The 24,854-nt window shown below is 40.5% G+C and overlaps 1 protein-coding gene across 2 annotated transcripts in view; it reads left to right on the top strand.

Moving 5' to 3' along the window:
- The window catches only part of ARSB (arylsulfatase B), a 305,283-nt gene that overhangs the window by 266,698 nt on the left and 13,731 nt on the right, over positions 1-24,854 (top strand). Inside the window, exon 7 of one of the 2 annotated variants that reach the window (XM_069096304.1) lies at positions 2,846-2,901. The exons of the other annotated variant lie outside the window; for it this stretch is intronic. Within the exon in view, the coding sequence (XP_068952405.1) occupies positions 2,846-2,886 (41 nt within the window). The 3' untranslated portion in view covers positions 2,887-2,901. Of the gene's footprint in view, positions 1-2,845; positions 2,902-24,854 lie in introns of those variants that run through there. 2 annotated transcript variants of the gene reach the window in all.

The raw sequence follows: 24,854 nt of genomic DNA, 5'->3' as shown, positions 1-24,854 counted from the left end.
CTAGGTAAGAGGTTACAAGGTCCTGAACTAGGATGACAAATGTATGATTAGAGAAAAGGGGATATGTGGAACAGAAGTTGTGGAGACAGAATTAAGAGGACTTGGCAAATAATTGGATATGGGGAATGAGGGACTGTGAAGGGTCATGGTTGACAGAGGAACAGACCTGTCAGTGAGAGTATAGCTATTGGCCAAGAAGTTCCTAAAGTCCTGGCGGGGTGTGAAGGAGATTTTTCTGTTGTCCATGGGTTGGAAAGCTGGGTACGAAAGAGGTGACCCAGAGGCAAATTTCAAGCCCCAGAATTTGAACATACAACACAAGATGGTCTGCCACCATTTGCTCTCCAACAGATACGACCATATTTCAGAGCCTTATTACCTGTGCTGGGAACTATTGTAATTGACCATTTATAGTTCCTGCTTCCAGTCTTCCTACCCTCTAGCTCCCCATTCACATATCTGCTAAAGGAATCTTCCTCATCCAGAGGTCTGACCCAAATTGCTTCCCTGCTTAAAACTTCCAATGTCACACCATTACCTCTCAAATAAAATTCCAATTCCTTATTCAATTCCCCCATAGTGTGGCTCAATTATAACCTACCTTTCCAGACTCAACACGCCATTTCCCTTAGATCGCTTGACATTGAGGACCCCCAAAGGCTATTCCTCTGCCCCTTCCCACCTCCTCCCCTTTGTTACCTGCCTGTTGCTTATGCTTGTATCAAGGTATGCTGGAGCCGTCTCTAAGTGCTAGAGATTGTTGCTGTTCACTTATTTTTCAGCCATATCTGACTTTTCGCGACCCCGCTTGGGGTTTTCTTGGCAGAGATACTAGAGTTGTCTCACATTTCCTTCTCCAGCTCATTTTATAAATGAGGAACAGAGGCAAACAGGGTTAAGTGACTTGCTCAGGGTCACACAGCTAGTAAATGTCTGAGTCCATGGGGTGGCTAGGTGGCGCACTAAATAGAGCACCAACCCTGGAGTCAGGAGGACTTGAATTCAAATCTGGCCTCAGACACTTAACACAAAAAACTAGCCATGTGATCTTGGGAAAGTCATTTAACCCCAATTGCCCTACCTTCCCCCTCCAAAAAGAAAAAAAAAGTCTGAGTCCAGATTTGAACTCAGGGAGAGGAGTCTTCTTGACTTCAGGCTCAGCACTCCATTCATTGTGACACCTAGCTGCCCTAAGGTCCAGAGGGCAGATTATTAAATTTTCAGTGTGAGCATTTATGCTTCAGAAATTGGAAATCACTACAAATCAGAGCTTGATTCATTATTTTGTTTGTCTAGACTTAAGAAAGTAATGACAATGCAGATATTAAATGAGTATTGATAATGCAGATATTAAAAGTGTATTCATATGTTCCTCTAGGATGACTGTTAAACATTCAGCAGTGCACTCCTGCCCTGTCTCTCCTACCTTTGTCCCTGTTGAAAGCTTTGCTTTCCTTCAAGGCCCATCTCAGCTACATTCTTTTCTGTGGAACCTTCCCTGAACCCCTATGTACAACTGCCTTCTCCTTTCTCTAGTTCACTTAGGGATAAGGAGCTCTCAGATCAGGAAACTCCCTCAAGTCAGCAACTTCTCTCCACTCAGAGTCTTTGAGCATCACTTACATTTGCAGTGGTACCAAACTCAAAGAGAAATGGATCTTTCTCTGTGGGGCTGCAGTTTACTAAGAAAAGCACAGATGAACATTATCTATGTTGTATTTTTATTCATTTTGTTAAGCATTCTCATAAAACTACATTTTATTCTGGTTCAGGTTCCACAGTGAGTTTTGCTGGCCTGGAGTTTGACACCTCTGGTCTAAAATACTGAGAGTTTAAGTAACTAGTCCAGGGAGATGGGACTTGAACCCAGTTATCCTTGACTCAAAGATTAACTCTCACCTATTCCTATTAATTATTTTTATTCCTATTAACTATTATCCTTATTATTATCTAATTAAGATTAACTATCACCTATTAACTCTCATACTATTCTCTGTGCATCCTATGCACTTATATTATTCAATTTAATTCAAGCACATTAATGTTAGGCACCGGGGGTAAAAAGAATGGTGAGGTTCAAAGATGAACCTTTCTCTACTTTCAAAGAACTAAGCATTTCATTCAGGTTCCCCACTCCTGTCATAAGTGAACTGAAAAGTCCATATGCATAGAAGGGAATAGTACAAGATAGAATGTGGTCAGAACAAAGGAAAGATCCAGAAAATATGCCCTAAGTACATTTGGGGAGGGAATGATCACTTTCATGAAGAGAGCAGGGCAGAGAAGGGAGTGAAGACTTTGGCAAATGGAGATCCCAGAGCTTCAAGGAGTAGTGATAGCTGAACTAGATCTTGTAGGAAGAGAAACGTTTCTGCTTATAATTCTCTGTACGTTTGTCTTATCCCTCAACTATATTATAAACCTTCTGGGAGCCCATTCTTATTTCAGTCTTCACACTCCTAACACCTAGCACAGGTCGTATATATAAGCATGCCACAATAAATTGAATTGAATCTGTGAGGATGGCTTCTGTTCAGCCCTGCGGCAGACTCAGAAAATCCACTGAGGTCTTTCCAGGGCCTCCAGGTAAAGTAAAATTGTCCAGCAGGTGAATTTGTTCTGTGTAGGTCCCTTTCCTGGGTGGGTCCCCCCCAGGAATCCTCTCCAGATTCCAGTTCAGACTCAGCCTCAGACATTTTTTCTTTGTTCCATAATCCTCTCCAAAGAATTTGCTGATAAGGATTTAAGGTATTATCCAGTCCAGGGATATTTACATTTTAATAGGATATTCTTAAAGACCAACAAACCTTTAAGACCCAAAGTAATAATGAATCTCTAATAACAGTGTTTCAGTTACAAGGAAGACATGTTGGGAGTACCACATAGAGAACTGCCTATTCTATTTGGACATAAGGTATGTATGTACCTATGTTGTGTATGTTGACGTGGGATAGCTAAACACAAAAACAAGGGGAGCCATGGATACGTACCTCTGGAAACTTGCCCACCCTAACTCAAGGGAGATTTTGATATCTGCCTTCAGGGGAGTAGAAGTGGGCATGATAGCCACTCTATATTCCCTTCTGAGAGGGGGCACTAGACTAGAATGACATTTATCTGCCCTGCCCACCCCCCACCAAATGTTGCTGGCCAAGGATAATAATTTTTAGGTTCAAGCCACTTTTCCTAGTCACTGCCTATTAAAGGGAGAGTTTCTTCCACAAGCTTGCACTTAGTAGCTTGCCCCAGAGGTGGGGAACCTATGGCCTTGAGACCACATGTGACCCCTTTGAATGACTTCATAGAATACATCCCCTTAATAAAAGGATTTGTTCTATAAAACTTGGACTCAGTTGAAAAACCACACCCAAGGACCTAGAAGACCACCTGTGTCCTCAAGGCCACAGGTTCCCCACCTCTGGCTTGGCCTCTTCCCACCAAATGCCAGTTACACACAAGAGACCAACACAAACAGTGAATAGTAAATAAATTCATTTGCCCAAGCAGATAGCAAAGAGAAATCATTTAAGTTTACAGGTCAGAATATACCAGAAAATAGATGAATGAAGGAGCTCTTTAGACGAGATCTTGCTCAAACAAGAGAGAAACCTTAGAAATCAGGTAGATGTTGAGGTTCCAGCTTCCCCTACATGTCTCTATCAATGTCTTTCACTTTCTCCTCTTTGGAGTTGATTCTGGAAAGAGTCTGGAGAGTCTATTCTCTCTTAAACAGCAATGAAAAATGCCTTCTCTACAAAGCTCTCATACTAATTGCACTCCTCACACAGCCGTGAAGCATAGCTGAAGCATTCTCTCCATCAAATTAGGAGTCACATTTAAGCTGAGACTTTCAAAACTTCCCAGACTTGAAACTGGCATTACATATATACAAGGCTTCCTTTTACATTCTTCTCTACTGGCTTATAAACAGGACTCAAAAAGTAATCTGAAACCCACTGCTCAGACATAAAGTATCACAGATATAAGGCTGAGAATGAAAGAAAGCAATCTGTCTGTGGACAACCCCCAATTTTATTTTTATTAAAATTATAAATATGGCCCAAACTACTAAGAGTGTTTTGCAAGCTGACTGCCATCTACCATATTATCATAACAATGTTGATGAATGTTGACAAGACTGGTAAAAACTTTGAAGCCTGAAGGAAATCCAATAAGTTCAAAGAAATCCTTTTCTAAGATGCTTTTAATTTAAGTTCAGCTACAAGAAGTCACAAAAAAAGCCCTATTCTTCAATGCTTGAGTGAATATGTAAGCTCATCCAAGTGGGTTTTTCCTCCATGGGGCATATCTCAACCCAATCATGCCTTCTCTTCCCCTGGGGGATGTTCATCTGTTATCCTTAACTTGTCAGTCAGTCATTTTTTGAAGTGCCTTTTTATTAACATTTTTGTTAACCTTTTTATTCACATTTTATTAATCTCCTGCTATGTTCCAGGCACTGTGCTAAGGGCTAGGGATACAAAAAGAGGTAAAGACAGTCCCTGACCTCAAGGAGCTCACAATCTAATGAGAAAGACAGAATTGAACAGCTAGAAAGGAGCCAACTGGATTGCATTTGGGAAATTGTACTTTGAATGATACCAAGCTGTTCCCCTACCCAATGACCCATCTTTTCAACACGTTTATTTTCCCAGAGGTATTCTATGTTTGTGAATCTTGATAAATCACAGACTATGAGAAATTCAAGTTGCAGTTGACCAAAATAAATAAATAAAGGGCAGCTAGGTGGAGCCATAGTGCACAGAGCACCAGCCTGGAGTTAGTTAGACCTGAGTTCAAAAGTGGCCTCAGGCACTTACTAGCTGTGTGACCCTGGGTAGGTCACTTAACCCTATTTGCCTCAGTTTCCTCATCTGTAAAATGGTATAGAGAAGGAAATGGCAAACCACTCCAGTCTCTTTGCCAAGAAAACACCACGACTGAAAAAAATGACTGAACAACAATAACAAAAGAATAAACACCTCACATGCAGAATACCAACAATTAAATTAGTATACATAGAAAGCCTAAGAACATTGAGAGTCTTAGTACCCTCTCCCCCTTTTTCCATACTCTACCACTTTACCAAAAGAGCTGAGGCATAAGATGGAGGGTCATTTTCTATTTTTTCCTTTTTTTTCCATTAGTCATGTTGGCCAAAGAACCTATCAACGAGTTCCTTTCCCATTTAGCTAAATTGGTCCCCAGAAAGCAAACACAGTTCATTGCCGGTACTGGTCTCCAAATCTTTAGAACCTGGTAGGATGTGTCACACATTCTACTCTTTTCCTGGCCTTTGGCATTGAAGAGAATTTCGGGAAGTCCTCCTCCAAAGTTTTATCATAGCATACGTTGACACTGTGTTCTCACTGGTTGCACCAATAGAGCACAAATTCTGGTAGGTTCTACCATGTTGGAGTGATTTTGAGTACAGTTCAGTTAGTAGATTACAACTGCTTTCTAAGAACAGCCTGGAATAGCATGAAAAAGCTTATCAACAGTAAGCTCACCCTTCGGTGATGAATCTTCAGGGCAACCAATGAAAAATACAAAAAGGACCATGATTCAATCCTGCCCCCTCCACACATCTGGAACAAAGATGGGAAAGGGAGCAGAAGATTTTAAGAACTACAGACCTTTTAGATTATTGATAAGCCCCCATTTAGTTATTGGTACTCTAAATGTGAAATCCTTGTCCTGTGACCAACAAGTAGGCATGCTACTGAAGAAATGGAATCATACTGATGTTGACATGTGTAATAAATATAAAACTAGAAGGCATAAATAAGTTACAGTGAAATGGAAGAATGGCTCACAATTTGTCCATGGAGAGATAAAGGAGTTGACAAAGTTGACTTTACTATGCATCCAAAGGTAACAAGAGATATGGGTTTCAGTCATCTCATATTATAGTGGTCAGGATAAATGTTGGCAAAAGAGCACCATGGGAATAATTGCAGACTATGTGCCAACATTTCTGAAAAAAGATAAAAGAGGGAAATGCTAGGAAGAACTTGGTAGGGCCCTACGGATTAAATCAATATATACTTTGATATTCAATGACTTTCATGGGAAGGTAGGAATGAGGATAAGAAGTAATGTGTTGGGAAAATATGGATCAGGAAAAAGGAATGAGAATAGTCAAAGATTTGCAGACTACACAGAAACCTCATGCCTTTACATAATTTATTTTCATTAAGAAAAAATTGGAAGGAGTTGAACATACCAAGAACTAAGTGACATCACAAAAGTGAAATTGATTTTATTTTAATAGACAGGAAATGACTAGTAACTAATGGGATTGAAATGAAATGAGACATTATAATAATATCCTTCAGTTATTAAAAAGAAGTTTACTTATTCATAGTAGGGAAAGGACATTGAGAAAGGAAACATCATTGATTCAGTTGGGTATAGTTTCCATGCCATGGAAATCAGTTCAAATGTGGGTTAAGCATGAGAGAGGAGCTCATCAAAGGCTTTTGTAATTAGGTCACTAGGAAGCTATGTCATTGGTTTGAGCTTTAGTCCCCTGGACCAATTAAGACTTGAGGATAGTATCATTATATTTTAAGAAGAATCTTGCTCATATGGTTTATACTAGAGGAGATAATCTTATCAACATTAGATGGAGTCCTAGAGCAGAGTTTACCTGGCTGAGGATTGAGGGCTACCTCAAATTTGTCTACACCCTTCTATTTTTTTTTTTGTTTTTTTTTTGGAGGGGGAAGGTAGGGCAATTGGGGTAAAGTGACTTTCCCAAGGTCACACAGCTAGTAAGTGTTAAGTGTTTGAGGCCAAATTTGAACTCAGGTCCTCCTGACTCCAGGGCCAGTGCTCTACTCACTGTGCCACCTAGCTGCCCCTCTACCCTTCTATTACCAGTTAGGTGGGGTGTTTGGGTGTTCAGAGAGCACCTCTGGTGTGAGGGCTTTCCCAACACTTTTCAGGCCTGCTCATTCACCTTTGGTGTCCACCTGGCACACCACTCTCAGCTGTAGCATGCACAGCAGCCACACTCTGGTAAACTGTCTCAGCAGACAGGCTAAACAAGGTTGACAGTAACTGGCATTTGTTGGTGAATTAGGGTAGTGTCTGCTTCAAGCATAGGAAGACTTCCCCTGGTGGAATGGGAAAATGAGAACAATTTGTTCCAATGGCTGTAAAGGCAGCTGAAGCAGGTGCTATGGAGCATTTAGAGCTTGGTCAGACACCAAAGATGCCAAAGTCATCCACTGCATCCTGGGCCACTGCCACTAGACAAGTCGTCCTGCCTTCTGTCCCGCCACTGGACTTCAACGACTTTGGAAGGAAGAGTAAGGTTGATGACTTTGTGTAATTCTGCCTCACTTAAATCCAATGCACGCACAAGTCAAGATATCACTCTATGATGCCACTGGCCCTCTTTGAAAACAAAGACAAACAACTACACCACCAGCTAGGTCCGTGATTCTTTCAACTGTTGCTTTGACCGTCAGGCAGTACCAGCAGCCCATCATCTGTCTTACCATCACCTGTGTCTCCCCTCTTCCTTCACCACCCTCCCCCACAATGTTCCACCTGTTACTCAGGGATTGACAATCAAATCAATATTTCTTTCTCTTTTTTTTTTGCTTTTTTTTTTTTTGGAGGGGGAAAGATAGGACAATTGGGGTTGTGACTTTCTCGAGGTCACATGGTTAGTTTTTGTGTTAAGTGTCTGAGGCTGGATTTGAACTCAGGTCTTCCTGACTCCAGGGCTTGTACTCTATCCACTGTACCACCTAGCCTCCCCTCAAATCGATATTTCCATGGCTACTGTGAAGGGCATGACAATCTGCAGTCACATAGTTCTACTCCAAGTTCCTGTGATTCTACATCTCAGGGTTGCTTGGGGAGAAGTTCCTCCCTTCCCTGACCTATGATTCCGTGATTGTATCATTCCTCTGGGCCCTCAGGAATTCCTGTTCTATTGTTTCTAAACTCCCCTTCATATTCATGCTATGCCCTTGCCCTCAAAATTATTTGTTATATATTTTGAAATAATTTTTCTGTGTGAGAATTTCCTTCCTTTCTGTGAAAGACAGCTTGGACTAGTGATGGAGCTGGCTTTGGAGTTAGGAAAATCTGGATTCAAATCCTGCCTCAGTCACATACAGCTTGTGTGATCCTGAACCGATCACTTAGCTTTTCAGTGCCCCAAGCAATCCTATAAGAATATGTCCTAAAGAAAGTGATGACCTGCATTAGAGAAGGGACTATCCTCCTCCAGAAGTTTCCTATTACATTAAAATCACAGATCTGGACCCTAGCTCTATTTTTCTAAGCACATGTTATTCCTCTCCCCTAATAGACCGAAAGTGCCTGGAGGGCAGCAATGATTGCATTTTTGTCATTACCTAGCACCGTTCCTGGCATATAATATGTACTTAATAAATGCTTTTTAAATGGGATAGAAATGAAGAGATTTGTCAAGATTTGCATAACAAACTCTTTTCACCATCAAAGAAGATGGAGCTATCATACTCTATGATCGAAGTCCCTGATGTGACTATAAAAGAGACAGAAATGGCACATTTAAAAAGACAGGAAAAGCAGCTTAATTAAACCAAGTGTTCATAAAGGAGGGGCAAGCTGGCGGAGACATGATAACGTGGGCACTGAGGGATCAATTCAAAAGGTATCAAAAGCAGTATTCCTATGCATTTCTGTGGCTGAAACATCCCTATCCATTTAATATGCAAAAAAAGGTATCAAAAGGAGAAGTTACCAAAGGCATAGAAACATTATTAATACCCCACGAGAGGCCCTGAAAGAACAGCTCCTGCCTATTTTGCCGGCTATATAAAATGATTTGAGAATAATCTATGCATGCATCAAGGGCATCCTTGATGAAGGTATGAATAGGAAGTATACAAGTTTTTGCAGGCAGTATTCCACAGCAGAACTCACCTTTACCATTACATAATTGACTGAAAGATGTTTTAAAAAATCAACAAGATTCCACTGGCTTATTGTTTGTGGACTATAAAAAGCTCTTGATTCAAATCAAGGTACTGGCTTCCCAAAAGGTGTCTCTTATGTCTACTTCAAATTTATGCGAGATTCTTGTTCAATGACATTGATCATTGATATCAGATGGGACATGAAACAAGAAGATCTATGCTCACCAAAGGTGTTCGCTGTTGTGGAAGAGATCCAGCATAGAATCCAAGTTGAAGAGGGATTTCTTACATATGGGGAAGTCTTCCAAATGCTCCTCTTTGCAGACAATATTGTTCTGGTGAGATCAAGTTCTTGTATATTTTTTTTTAAGCAATCGGGGTTAAGTAACTTGCTCAAGGTTATATGGCCAGTTATTTCTGGGTGTGGTGCTGAGTATCTGAGCCCAGATTTGATCCCCAGGTCATCCCGACACTGGAGCTGGTGCTGTTACTTGCTGAGCCACCTGGCTGCCCCTCAAGTTCTTGTATATTGAAGAACTTCCTTAGTGAGATCCATGACCATGTCAAGAGTTTGACCGAACCATCCAGAAAGGAAAAAACAAGTGGATGAAGAATGTATACTATTCAGATTCTGACAGGCTATTAGATGGACAACCTATAGAGCTTATTCATCTCTCTCTAAACATATACATGTGTATATGTGTGTATAAATACATATACACATACACATATATTCATTAATTCAGTAAACACTAATTTTGCACCTATTGAATGCGTAAAAATGAAGGAAGTTCTTGCTTTTGAGTAGTGTTCATTCAATTAAAGAGACATACAATAAAAATCACAATGAGTTTGGGCCTAGAATTGAATGGGAGTAATAGAGTGGACTGAATTGGCATTGGAAAATTGCAAAGCTCCTTTAATAACACCTTTTTGTTTCTCCTTGAAACAAAATTCCATCTTTTTTTATGCCAATATTCTACCAGACTATGAGTCATTGAACATTACAGTCTCCAAAGAATAAAAAATGAGTATAACTTAGAGACCAATCAAAGGCACATGGTGGGTGTAATTAAGATGTAACACATCATAATAAACTATAAAGAAGAATCAGAGTAAAGGATGTCATCAGAAGGATGTCCAGTTAAAAAAAATGAGCTGGTTCCATGGCAAGAGTAAGTAATAACTTTGTCTTTCAGTCCTGTCTGACTCTTTGTGATACTATTTAGGATTTTCTTGGGAAAGACACTGGACTGGTTTGCCATTTCCTTCTCCAGCTTATTTTACAAATGAGGAAATTAAGGCAAACAGAGTGAAGTGACTTGCCCAGTGTCTGAGGTCAGATTTGAACTCAATGAGCCTTTCTCACTTCAGGCCCAGCTCTCTATCCACTGCACTGACTAGCTGTCCTGAGTAATAACTAATGAATACATTTTCTGCTCCATTGGTATCCTCAAGATGGCAAGAAAAATAGAAGAATGCCCCAAGAGCACTGAGTGGCCCTCCAGTGTCAGACTTAGAAGAGGCCATGAGCTTGAGTCCTACAGGATGGGGGGTCATGGATACATTACTGAAGAGAACATCCAAAGCAACGAGCACAGATCTGTGTGCATGTATAAGCTATGAAATAACATCTCAGTCATTTATAGGTCTATATGAAGTACAAAGAAGATGGAGGTCTAGACTCCACTAGAATGTGAGCTCTTGAGAGCAGGGACTGTTTTTTTTCTTTTCTTTGTACCCTCAGTACTTAGAACAGTTCTTGATACAAAGTAGGTGTTTAATAAATGCTTGTTGACTTGACAATGTTAAAAGGCATTGACTGTATGACAGAATGAAGTCAAGGGAATGTTAAACTCCTAGTTCTTTATTAAGAATGATTTGTTATTTGAATCCACGTATTTGGTGTAACAATGTTTCTAAAAATGACTTCAAAATCAAATGGTCCATTTGTAATCTTTATTAACTTTCTTCCCAACCCTGTTTTGCTAGAAAGGGAGTAAAAGTAAACTTCAACCCTAGCTGGTTTAAAGGTTCACAAATTCCATATTAGTCAGTATGACTAAAAAGTATTTTAGTGATGTCAGTTTTTCTGTTAACATTGTAAAGCTACTCCATTCCTTATTAGTGGAGATGGAGTGACCTATCCTGTTTCAGGGGCAGTAAAATTTGGTGTATATTACTGACCTGTCTCCTTCCCTCAGCAACTAACTGTGGGAAAATCCTCATTGGGTCCATGGCCTGAGAGGGAGGTAACTGAGTGGCTCAGCTGGAGTCAAGAAGACCTGAGTTCAAATTCAGCCTCAGACACCTATTAGCTGTGTTACCCTAGGCAAGTCACCTTCACCTCTGTTTGCCATGATCCACTGGAGAAGAAAACAGCAAACCACTCCAGCATCTTTGCCAAGAAAACCCCATGGACAAACATGACATAAGATGGCCCATGGGGTTATAAAGAGTCAGACACAACTGAATGACTGAACATGACATGAGAAACAGTGTTTTAGAATAACTGGCCTTGGAGTTGGGAAAATCAGGGTTCTAGTGTCACCCCAGACCCAGCCAATGTATGGCTTTGTTTTGCTTAACTATGCTTACTTGTTAAAGAGATTGTCTCCTCTTTTTATTGTGGGGTAAGGAATTGGGGAGGAGGGGAGAATGAGCAATAGCACTACCCAGAAAAAGAGAAAAAAGGAACAAAAGAGAATTATCGAAGCATCTTTTAGAAAAAAACCAACCTACTGATACAATAAGAAATTCTCATTCTAGTAATGACTGCAGTTCTCGATAAGATCAAGTGAAGAAGCTAGAGCTAGAGACATCAATTAAGCAATAAACATTAAGTTCCTGCTATGTCCCAGACCAGGGATAGGGAACATGCAGCCTCCAGTACACATTTGGCCTTCTAGGAACTCGAGTACGGCCCTTTGACTGAGTCCAGGTTTTGCAGAACAAAGCCTTTTATTAAGGGAGTTTGTTCTGTGACATTTGGATTAAATCAGAAGGCCACATTTGAGGACCTAGAGGGTCACATGTGGCCTCGAATCCACAGGTTCCCCACCCCTGTCCCAGACACTGGGAATACAAAAAGAGGCAGAATACAGTCCCTGCCCTCAAAGAGCTTAAAATCTAATTGGGAAGATATAGATATAGGCATTAGGTATAAATATGGGTGTATGTGTACAATCTGATGTGAGTGGGGCTAGATATATAAAAGCAAGTCTTTCCTATACATATGTATACATATAGAAAATCAAATAATATAACAAATTTCCCAAATATGTGTATGTGTATATATACACATATATGGGAAACATTTAATCCTGGGCCTTTGAATCTGGCCTCACTCTCACCAAAGCTTTTTGACTTCTTACATTGTCACAGAACTCATGAGAAATAAAAGAAATAAAGAATTCCCCAAAGATAAGGCTGGTTCATGCATGTTTAAGTCAGGTGTACCTTGTATAACATCAGAGAGTGAAGGAAAAACTGCTGGTGCAAATGATGAGACACAAGCTTGAGAAATAAAAAAGTAAATTATAACCAACAATTTTTTTCTGATTGTGCAGCCACAGTGAGAAAAATAGGTCAGAAAAGCAGACATTGCTGCATCAGTTCCTCAAAATGCAAGTGGCCTTAAGTCTCCCCCAAAGCTGCCTCCTTTGAAAATCTTGTCCAAAGAAACTCTCGAGTTCTATGGCCCTGAGGAAGGTGTTTCTTCACCTTCTGGTTTATTGAATTAAAAAGAAGACTGAAATGATGAAAAAGCATGGTAAGAACTTTGCACGGGAGACTAACCTTATCAAATTAAGTATAATTTTATGTCATTAGTTGCTGTTAGCTTGGTTAATCAATTCAAATGTGCTTTTGAATAATTTATATTTTACAAATATATCAAGTTAGCAAATAAATATTGTGCTTCTGGCAACATATATAAAAATGTGTACCAGGCTTGGGGTAGCTAGGTGGCACAGCAAATAGAGCACCAGACCTGGAGTCAGGAGGACCTGAGTTCAAATCTGGCCTCTGACTCTTAACACTTATTAGCCATGTGACCTTGAGCAAGTCACTTAACCCCAATTGCCCTACTTTCCCCCCTCCAAAAAGGCAAAAAAAAAAAATGTGTACCAGGCTCTTGGTGAGACATGCAACCTTCTATCATACCATTAGGGGCAGCTGGGGGAAGTGGATTAAGCATTGGACCTGGAGTCAGAAAGACTCATCTTCCTGAGTTCAAATCTGGCCTCAGACACTTCCTAGGTGTGTGACCTTGGGCAAGTCACTGAACCCTGTTTGCCCCAGTTTCCTCATCTGTCAAATAAGCTGGAGAAGGAAATGGCAAACCAGTCCAGTATCTTTGCAAGAAAACCCCAAATAGGGCCATGGAGAGTCAGTTCATGACTAAACCACAACAAATCATACCATCAATTTTTTGGGATAATTAGATTTAACTTACATCATTTTGAATTTACATCACCTTTTCTCTTTATTTATAAATTCATTTCACTCATTCATCCCTCTGTTTATTTCTCTATTTTTGTTCCCTGTCTCTACCAGGTTGATCATTCACAGGTTTGTGAATACCAGGGTTCATTCACAGGCTTGGTCCTCCCTCTGCTCACCAATATGAAACTTTGACCTGTTCTGTTTTTCCAACCTGGGCTGGTTTACCCTCCACAATTAGGACTCACTATGTTAGTGCCTGACTTAGTGTGGACACCAAATCTGCATTAACCCAACATTAGCTCAGAACTCCCAAACTCAAGCAATCCACCAGCCTCAGTTCCCCAGAAATAGGAACAATAGGCAAGTGTTGCCATGCCTGGCTATCTTATTTTTCCAGAAATATAACTAGCCATAAATAGTAATACTACCTTTATACATATATGTGCATACATAATACAATATACATAAAATTATTCAACAGGCATTTACTGATCAGCTACTATATGTCAGACACTGCTAGGCTCTAGGGAGACAAATATTAAATACAAAAAGGAAATAAACAAGTAAACATAGACATGTGTATCACATATATACACATATAGATATAGAAATATACACACATGCACAGATGCACACATGCCTAATTAAGGAGGTGGGCCATCCATCTCCGGGTAAGCATGATAGTTCTAGCTCCAGTAGCCAATGGAAATTCTCAGAATCCTTCCCTTCTGCTGGTGTCTGGCTACTGATGGTGGTAACTATAGAGACTTTATGACACTGAACTAAAGAGTGAAACCCAAATCCATGCATATCATCAAAAGGAAGTGTCTCCTGGTAGTAATTTCCTTTCTTCTAAATCTACTTTAAAAAAAAAAAAACTCTTGGCAGAAATTTTTTTTCCAGCACCAGTCGTAGGGTTCTAAGATAAAGGTCTTTGCATAATATATTCAATAAGTGGTTATTGGAAAGAAGAAAGGGAGGGAAGAGGGAAGGAATGGAGTGGGGAGAGAGGAAGGGAGGAAGGAAGGAAGGAAGGAAGGAAGGAAGGAAGGAAGGAAGGAAGGAAGGAAGGAAGGAAGGAAGGAAGGAAGGAAGGAAGGAAGGAAGGAAGGAAGATGCTTTACAAAGTACTTTGCAATTCATTACTTAATTAATCTTCACAACAACCCTGTGAGATAGATGCTACTTCTGTTCCTCATCTGTATAGATAAGGAACTCAAACTCAAGTCTTCCTGACTGTGTTGCAGTCTGTATTAGTAGAAGGAGTACATAAAATAATAAAATAACATTTTTGAAACATTAAAACAATATTTGGGGGCAGCTAGATGATGCAGTGAGTAGAGCACTGGCCCTGGAGTCAGGAGGACCTGAGTTCAAATCCAGCCTCAGACACTTAACCCTTACTAGCTGTGTGACCTTGAGCAAGTCACTTAACCCCATTGCCCTGCCCTCCCCCTCCAAAAAATAAACAAATAAATAAAATAATATTTGTATTACATGCACACATGATATATATTACACAAATTCAAAATATTTCTATATAGAATAATGAGTTATAGTTTATAGAGCATTTTCCTCAGTTATGAATAAATATTTTCAATTTCCAACCTTGTACTTCTTCAGAGCAACCTTCTTGTGCCCAGAAATTTCTTCTCCCTGTCATAATTTGGTTCCTCTGTCCCTGAAGCATCAGTTTCTTGGGTCTGGGCAAGGTTATGGTGGTAAATATTCAACAGCTGGCTCTCTGAAGAGCGTACCTTTCCCTACCACCCTGTCTGGGCTTCCATTTCCGCCATTGTCAAAAAATAAAGCTAATAGCACACCCTGACAGATATTCCTACATCACTGAAAATTCCTCAAATGTATAATACTATGTGAAAACAGATGAAGAATAGGGTCACAGATTTAGAACAGAAACCTCAAACGTCACCTAGTCCAAGATTCTCATTTTATAGATGAGGAAACTGAAGCCCAGAACATTTCAATGACTTCCTCAAAGTCACACAGATAGTAGATGTTAAAGCCAGGATTTGGATCCAAATCCTCTGGGTCCAGAGAGAGCCTACATTAGACTTCTCTATGGGACTGCCTTCAATACTTGTCTTTATTCTGTCCCCAACTTAATTCTCCTTTCCTGTCATTTTCTTGACTTTATCCCAAATCCCCTAAGAAGGATCAGCATAGTCTTTGAATGTTTATTAAGCATCCACTAGACATTCATAATTACTGGTGGATTCAGTGCCACTATATTAACTGTATGCTGTCTTCAGTTCTACGATGAAGTGAGGGTCCAGCCCAGAGATCCTTAACTTTTTCTGTGTCTTGGAACTCTTTGGCATCTGGTAAAGCCTATGAACTCCCTCTCAGAACACTGGGTTTTTTTGGTTGTTGTTTGTTTGTTTGTTTTAAGCAACTGGGGTTAAGTAGCTTGCTCAAGGTTACATGGCCAGGTGTTTCTGGGTGGGTGCTAAGTGTCTGAGCCCGAATTCTATCCCAGATCATCCCAACACTGGGGCCGGTGCTCTTACTCACTGTGCTACCTGGCCACCCCAGAACACTGTTTTTAAATGTACAAGGTAAAATATATAAGGTTACAATGGAAACCAATGATATTGAAATACAGTTATCAAAAGATGTTTTTTAAAACAAGTGTGTATCAATCATAGGTCTAAATAGAACATATTGCCAAATTGAATAAGATTAAATTCAAAAGGGATAAAAAGGTAAAGTCTTACATTTGGGTTTAAAAAATCAACTTTATAAGTACAAACTGGTCATATAACTTTTTACTTGCAAAAGATCAGGGAAGGTGTATTTATTTTTTATTTTTTTGCAATCAACAGAAATCTATTTTCTCCCCTCTATTGAAAATTTTTTTAAAAAGCAAGCTTATAACAAATATGCATACTCAAGCAAAATAAATGATATTAGCCATGTCCAAAAATAAACATCTCAGTCTGAATCCTAAGTCCATCAGGGCAGGTCAATCAGCATACTGATAAATATTCAGCATATATCAGTGTGGTGAATGTTTGACAACTGACTCTTGGGAAAATGTATACAGGGCATATTTTTAAGTTTAATCTGAATTATTAGCATTTTCTTCATTACTTTCTTAAGTCTAGACAATCAGCAAAACAATCAAGACCTGATTTGGAGCGTTTGCTTTTTTCTGAGATGTAAATATTCACATGGGAAATTTTAAAAAATAGCTCTAATTAGACAGTTCATACTTGCCCCCTCAGTACTCTATCAGTTGACTGAAAGCTCTCTATCAGTCAGTAATATAATACAGTAATCCAAAAGGTAAACACAGTCAAAGACATGACTTCCAGGAATAAAGTGATAGTCCTGATCTTATGTTCTTTGGACAGACCCCACTCAGGCACCACAGTTTAGAGTGTTGATAAGCTAGAGAAAGTTCAGGAGGCCACCAGGGTGGTGAAGTTCACAAGAGAAGGCCACAAGAAGGTCACAAGAAGAAGGCCACATGAGAACTGGTTGAAAGAACTGGGGATATTTGGGGCGGCTAGGTGGCTCAGTGAATAGAGCTCCGGCCCTGGAGTCAGGTGGACCTGAGTTCAAATATGACCTCAGACACTTAACACAAAAACTAGCCCTGTGACCTTGGGCAAGTCACACACCCTCCCCCAATCGCCCTACTCCAAAAGAAGGCCAAAAAAAACTTAGATAAAAAAAGAATTGGGGATATTTAACCAGTAGAAAGGGGCAGCTAGGTGGCACCATGGATAGAGTGCCAGGCCTAGAGTAAGGAAGACTCATGTTCCTGAGTTCAAATCTGGCCTCAGACACTACTTCCTAATCATGTGACCCTGGACAAGTCACTTAACCCTGTTTGCCTCAATTTCCTCATCTGTAAAAGAAAAAGGACATATTAGAATTAATGTTTTGTTATAACGAATTACATGTAAAAATTATGTTTTCAGCAGTATCTAGCAAAAGATTACAGTTTTTGGTGGTCATAGGAACCTAATACGCATATTTCCCATAGGTTCAGTAAATCAGCATTAGCATTTTTTACTTTTGGCATTTCCTAGGAATAGTTACCTGTGAAAATTGAGGATTGACTGTACTTGAAAGCAAGAGTGTGCTGGTAAATGTTTAACAACTAGTTCTCTGAAAATGTAACCCACACTTTTCTGTTTAAGCTGCATTATAAATACTTACTCCAACCATTTCTTTAGTCTAGACAATCAACAAGACAATAAATTAAGCCCTGGTTTGAAGGTGTTTGCTGATTTCTAAAGTGTAAATGCCCAAAGTGTAAAGTGGACATTTAACAACTGGCTCTCAGGACAATTAGCTCTAGAAAACTTCTGCTTGAAAGTAGCTAATATGAAAGGGATTAGACTTCTTCTGCCTGATTATAAAAGGGGCAGAACTTGGAGTAATAAGTAGAAGTTGCAAAGAGGAAAATTTTAGGCTAGAAGTCATAAAAAATAAAAAAGCCTAGCAATCAGGGCTCTGCAAGAGTGGAATGTTTTGCCTTAGGAGGTAGTGGGGGGAAAATGGCTTTCCTCAAGGTGTTCAAGCAAAAATTGGGTGCTTCCTCCAGTGTGTCACGGGGGTTTTTGAAGCATGGGCTTGACTAGATAGCTGCTGATCTTCTTTCCAGGTCTTAAAGCCTGCCTTTCTTGATTCTGACAATGCATTTCAATCCCCTGTCTGTATGGTTTCAAGCCCTCTTTCCAAAATTTCATGCAAAGAATGTAAGATCACAGGTTCTTAGAGGATTTTTTAAAAGTTTAGAACAAAAGAAAAATATGTAGGGTAAGAACATAGTTATGTAGCCAGTGTCTTTTAGGCTTCTGGCTAAACCTAGCAAAGTTTAGGGAGAGAAGGGGAAGCCTTGGTAAAAATGACCTCATGGGTTTTTTTCTTTCAGTAAACTCAACCTGGAAAAAAAAATGTAAACCAGCTGATTTTTCATAGTCTTTGGCTGCCTGAAATGCTAGAGTTTGTAGGATCAAATAAAGTTTACTTAAAAAACATTTCAACTTGGGTTTCCTTTGAATGAAATGGGAAGAAAAGTGGATGGATAAGATCTGGGTAACCATGGCTTTTCTCATTTACATGACCCATTAAAAACAAGTGGCCCTCAAGGAAAACAGTAGGACTTGGTTTAGAAAAAAAATCTCTTCAATCTGGAAGAGACCAGGAAACTCTCCACCAAAAATCTCTTTGATGTATCCTGGATTGAAAAAAGGAGACATTTCAGCAATCCCATTTACAGATATAAAGATCTGTAATACAAAGGATGTTGGGACCTTACTGGAATTTCAAGGGAAGTGTATCTTTTCCAAAGTGGGCAACACTAATAAGATGAACTATAGTTAAGGCTTTGTCAACATAACATTAGAGAGACAAAGTTTTGGTTTTTGTTTGTTCTCCAAAGACCTACATGAGCTAAGAGTTCAGTAAAAGAAGTGATGTTATTAAAGGCAGGCCTGACACTGGTACCCCGGTATAGGTTCAATGTTGGGACAAAGTGAGGCACTCATAAATCATTGAAGAGTTAATAAAAAGAGGTTTTCTGGTATGTCCAGTCATTTCAGTGACCTCCAACTCTTTGTGACCCCATTTGGGAGGTTTACTTAACCACAATAGAGCAAGGGGCAGCTAGGTGTTGTGAGAGATAGCAAAGGGATAAGTGTCCCCAGGCCCCAGAATGAGGTAAGGAAACAACACTAGCTTTCTTCTCATTGATTACCCCCCAAAATTTGGTGTGTAGATATGCACAAGTAAGGGACTGAAGGATCTGATTGGGTAGAAGGGTCAAATGAATACTTATGATAGTAAAGGATTGTCAACTGTAACATCTCATTGGCTGTCTCCAAATTTGGTGCATAATGAGGGATTGGAAAACACCATCCTCTGATAGGGTACTGATTCACGAATAATTATGGTCATGAAGGATTGAGATTGCTTTGTGCCGATTAGCTTGAGGTTGTGAGCCCACCTCACCAATTGGACTGAGACTGGACAGGGGAGAGGGCTGGTTAGGGAAGGATAACAGAAGCCTTCGAGCTTCCACAATTTGCACTCCCTGACTGATGCCTCTTGAGAGGCGAGGGCTGCTCCCTTTCTCATGAGAAAGAATAAAGACCTTTTATGATCTCCAACTCAGACTCCAATTTTGAAGATCTGGCAGTGGTGTCTATCCCACACAGTGGTAAAGTGGACAGTGCGCTGGAGTTGGAATTGGGCAGACTTATCTTCATGCATTTAAATCTGGTCTCAGACACTTACTAGTTCTATCATTCTGAGCCTGTTTGCCTCAGTTTTGTCATCTGTAAAATGGCCTGAAAGTAGCAAATCACTCCGGTACTTCTGCCCAGAAAAACCCAAATGGGGTCATGAAGAGTCAAATACTATAGAAAAACAAATGAACAACAGTAGAGCAAGGATAAATTTCTCTGTCTACAACACTTCCCTTGAAATGTGGGTAAGGTCCCAATGTTCACCCAAGGTCTTTGTATTAGGTCCATACATGGGACCACATAGCGCTTAAGTTCTATAAGGCATGGAAATGTGTCTATTCAGCAGCAAAGGGAGGTGGACCTGAGTGGCCTCAGACATAGACCAAATAAGAGGGACCCCCACCCCTTGCCTGGACACAGCCATTGCATCAAGGGAGACACAACTGGAGACTGATCCTATGCCAGGCAAATCAGATGCTGGCTTTGGCACGTTTTTCTAACACAGTGTATATATTGGGAGTGGGGGGCTCTGTGGAGCTTAAGGGACAGAAAAGGGAACCCTGGTAGAAATTGGTCCCATCACAGACGTTCTGTTGACACACTTTTAATGACAGGCACAATTTCTCACGCAGAATATACATTTTATATACAGTTGAAAGATTTGGGAGAAAGGAGCTATTGGGGAAAAAAAGGAAATACTCTATTCAGCAATATTTTCTCTATCCAGAGAGAATCAAAAGGAAAGACCTTTGTAAATGTCCTATTGGTTTTTATACTTAGGAACATCCTATGTTGGAACTGTGAAAAGTGGATGGAATGAAGGCTCAAATATAGGTGTCACAGAAGTTTCCCAGCAGCACAGCAGACAGGCTTTGCCCATCACCCAGTCATAAGCCTAGCAGAGGCAGCAATGTGGTACAATGGATAGGGCCCTGGACCTAGACCTGGAGTCTGGAAGACCTGAGTTCATATCTTCAGATACTGGCTGGCTGGGTGATCCTGGGCAAATCACTTAATCCCTTTCTGCCTCAGCTTTCTCATCTGTAAAATGAGAGTAATAATGGCATTCTCAGGGTTGTTGTAAGGGTAAAAGGAGACAATCTCATAAAGCACTTTGCAAACCTTAAAGGGCTACATTAGCTGTTTTGCCTGCATCCCCCTCATACTCCTGCCCCCATGGCTCACATACCTCAGGCAAATCAACCTTAACCATCTCTTTGAAGACGAAATGGAATAGTAAGATGATCAGATAATCAACAAGAAACCAGAGAGCCTCTAACCTAGAAAATATTCCTGTTTCCCTTCACTCTTCAAATGCATGTGACTGAGCCATGAAAAAGAAATCAGCTATGTAGATGGTAAATTACAGAATTTAGCAGACTTTTTGGACTTGAAGGGCCCTTAGAGATGCTCAGACCCTTTCATTACAGGGATGGGTTGTTGCTGGTGTTTGTTGCTTGTCCTTTATCATCCAAGAGGACGGTGACTTCAGGGAGGTGACGTCCTGACATGCAGGTGAATTGGATTTAAGTGAGGGAGGGCTGTACAAAGTCACCATTTGGAAGTCAACTGGGTCCAGTGGCCAGATATAGATCAGGACTGCTGCAGACGGCCCTGCATTATACAGATGGGGAAAATGCAGAGGAGGGAAATGACTTGTTCTAGGTCACACATTTACTCCTCCTCCAAGGCTTGTTTCAATGAGCCTTTACAAAGCTTATTTACAAAGCCAGTTGCTAACAGCAACACTGAAGGAGGTGGGGAGTGTGATAATTATTATTCCCATTTTACAGATGAAAAAGCTGAGGTTCAGAAAGGTTAATCTTAGATCTAGAACTGGAAGACAGCTCAGAAGTCATTGAATCCAACCTCTTCATTTTATAGATAATTGATGTGTACTGGGTCACACAGTGTCAGAGTCAGAATTAAAACCAAGTCTCTTCCAGTTCCAAATTCAGTGCTTTCCTCACTAAATTCTTTTTTAAATTTAAAATAAATTTTTTGAATATTTTTTGTTTTGTTTTGTATCACTTACATTTCCCATTGGGCTGCTAGGTGGTACAGTGTCTAGGGCACTGGGCTGGGAAGCAGAAAGACCCATCTTTCTGAGTTCAGTTGTGACCTCAAACACTTCCTAGCTCTGTGACTCTGAACACACATCACCCAGTTTGCCTCAGTTTTCTCAACTGTAAAATGAACTAAGGAAGGAAATGGCAGACCACTCTAGTACCTTTGCCAAGAAAACCCCACATGAGGTCATTAAGACTGACACAACTGAAATGTTTCCAGAGCAACATATTTCCCATTGTATCCCTCCTCTTACTTCCCTCTGCTCCAGAGACAGCCCTTTAAAAAAAACAAGGAAAATAAAAAGTATTCTGTACAACTAATCAATGTAGAAAAAAGTGTTACATGCAGAGTTCTGCATCCATGATTTCCCCACCTCTGCAGTCGACCATCTTAAAAGAAAACAGCACTAAGCAGATTTGAGCTCCTACATCTTTTTAACTTTGCAGGATGCAATTAAAGCTGCAGCCATTAAGAATCTGGGGAAAACCTGCACAAAGGCTTAAGTAGTTTGCTGTTGGACAAAATGCCAAACCCTGGGATGCATGACAGCCTTCTCCTCCCTCAGTTCTCCTAAATGGCAGGTGTCCTGAGTCTTTAAATGTTTGCCTGACACCCAGAAAAATCATGGCATCACAGAGCATTTTGTGAAAAAAAAAATTGTTTAATATCCCTTGCAAATATTCTCACATGCCATTATCTCACACTGCCCTGGTGCTAATGACCAACTTATGAATTCAACAGAAAGATAAAATACAAACAACTGCCAGAAACCAAGGTCCTAAGCTTGCATTTAGCTGTCTGGAGCCTTCACCACCTCAAACTTAATTTAAAAAAATCATTGAAAATAATTTACCCACCCTAACCTCCTGGATTTCTCTTATGGTCTGTCATTCATTTGAAACTTCAAAGCCCCTAAATGCGCCTTGATTGATGCCCAGGACCTTAAACAATGCCTCTGGTGTGCTCTGCAATCAGACCAGTGTTAATCCCCTTCGGGGCCTGCAGGGACTGTGGGAATCCAGGGCTGGAATCCCATCGTTCCCGATCAGTTAGGTGATGATATCATCAGCCTCACCTCAGGCTGTCAGGCTGACTCCCCAGTGGGGGCTGGGTCATGTGAACAGACTCTGTTGACCCAAAGACCTAGCCAAGTGCCATTTGGTCAGCCCTTAGACTCAAAACCTTTGGGGTCTTTTCAGGCCTGTTGGCAGTTGCTTTGGGTGATTTAAAAAAAATAAACTTCCTCTTTTTCTGCCTGTTTTGTTTTAGTTTAAGCAGGAAGGGAAATGGTGTTACATACAAAGAGGGTACAGCTGCCCAAATGAATTTAAAACACAAAGACTGGGCTCCGTAAGTACACATTGCCCACACCTGACCTAGTCCAATGCTCTATAAAATTGGAGAGCAGGAAACAAGAGAAGAAAATTGTAGTAAGGGAGGCCAGAATTAATGCACCAAGGCAAGGCCTCTCAGGTTCCCTCCAGAGAGCCAGCCATCAGATAAGTGGAAGGCCCTGACAATCAAGTTGCCCTTTTCATCTGGGGGGGGGGGGGAAGGGAGAGGGGAGAATTGGGATCACAGAAATATCTGTGAGCCCTACTTAAAAGAGAATCATTATTCCCCTAGGTTTTGGCAAAATCCTGCTTCCTAATTCAACTGTAATTGCATAAGTGTTTTCGCTTTTCTCTGACCTCAGAATTCCCTCCTGGATGGTCTGGAGTATTTTACTTTGGGGGTTAGGTAGTAGTTAGTCTTCTACCAACTAGACTAGGGATTCCAGCTTCCCTTCCATCTTCAGGTAACTCCATGCGACAGATATGTCTTTTTGTGAAATATATTCATCTAGACCTGGGCCATCTCCAGGGAAGACACAGGGACTTAGAGATTCATGATGCAGGAACAAATGGGAAAGGTGAATGGAGTCATGAAATTGTTCATAAGGTTACAGATTAAGAGGTGGAAGCCTTCTTCATCAGTTACATTGTGGAAATGGAAGCTGCCAAAAGGTCTTCATCTTTGTTTCCTGTGTTGCCCAAGATGGATGTGAAACTAGTGTGAGTTGTGGCAAGCTGGTGAGGAATTTCAGTTGTTTTTCAGTCCTGTGATCCCAATTGGGGTTTTCTTGGCAGAAATCCTAGAGTGGCTTGACATTTCCTTCTCCAACTCATTTTACAGATGAGGAAACTGAGGCAAACAGGGCTAAGTGATTTGCCCAAAGTGACACAACTAAGTGTCTGAGACTGGATTTGAACTCAGGAAGATGAGTTTTCCTGACTCCAAGCCCAGCACTCTATTCACTGCACCACATAGTTGCCCTCAATGAAGTGGGAGGCATGAAAAGATCCATCACCCCTTAGACCTTTGTATGCTGCCCCCAGACCTCCTCCAAGGCCCATGTAAGAGCTATCTGCCCATTAAGAAGCCTGAAGCTCTCGGGAAAGTAAAAAGGCTAGTCTACTTTAAAAAACAACAACAACAAGATCCCAACAAAATAAAGAGTGCTGGAAGGAACCTTAGAGGCATTCTAGTCCAATAGCACCCCCTCACCCAACCATTTTATAGATGAGGAAGCTGAGACCCAATGTGACTTGCTCAAGGTCACTTAGGAGACAAGTATTGGATCTTGAAGAGAGTGGCATAATGGAGAAGGCACTGGATTTGGAGTCAAAGGACCTGGATTCTGATCCCAGCTGGTAGGTATATGACTTTGAGAAAAGCATTATGACTTTCTCATTTGAAAATGAATGGATTAGATCCATTAAGGTCCCTCCCACTTTTAAGACCTGTGATCATAAGTGTGCCATGGATGCACAGGCACAAAAAATTGCTTCCAAAAATATTGGCTATTTTGCATCTAGTTTTCCAGGTTCATAGTAGCGACGCAGTGTGGTATAGTGGATAAAGAACTACCTCTCAGTCAGGAAGACTTGAATTCAAGTCTCACTTCTGATATCTCCTGCCTGTGTGACCCACTGAGCAAGACTTAACCAGTCAGTGTTCTTTAGCCAAGTTTCTGGACAAGGCTCCGTGCAGACCTGCATTGGTAGAGGAAGCTTGTCTCCTAGAGTTTCCTTGACCAGTGAAAACTCAGGTCCAGTCTCTAGCCATTTTCTTTTCTTTTGTTCTTTTTTTTTTCAAAATTTTATTTTAGACTCAAATGCCAGAACACAAATAAGCATATCAGAAACTTAAA

The sequence above is a fragment of the Petaurus breviceps genome, unplaced genomic scaffold, assembly GCF_028583685.1.
Source record: "Petaurus breviceps papuanus isolate PSGF00001 unplaced genomic scaffold, PetGlider_PUasm1.0 229, whole genome shotgun sequence".
In the NCBI taxonomy this organism is placed as follows: domain Eukaryota; kingdom Metazoa; phylum Chordata; class Mammalia; order Diprotodontia; family Petauridae; genus Petaurus; species Petaurus breviceps.
The sequence above is the reverse complement of the archived record's forward strand: the minus strand, read 5'-3'. Positions and strand labels throughout refer to the sequence as shown.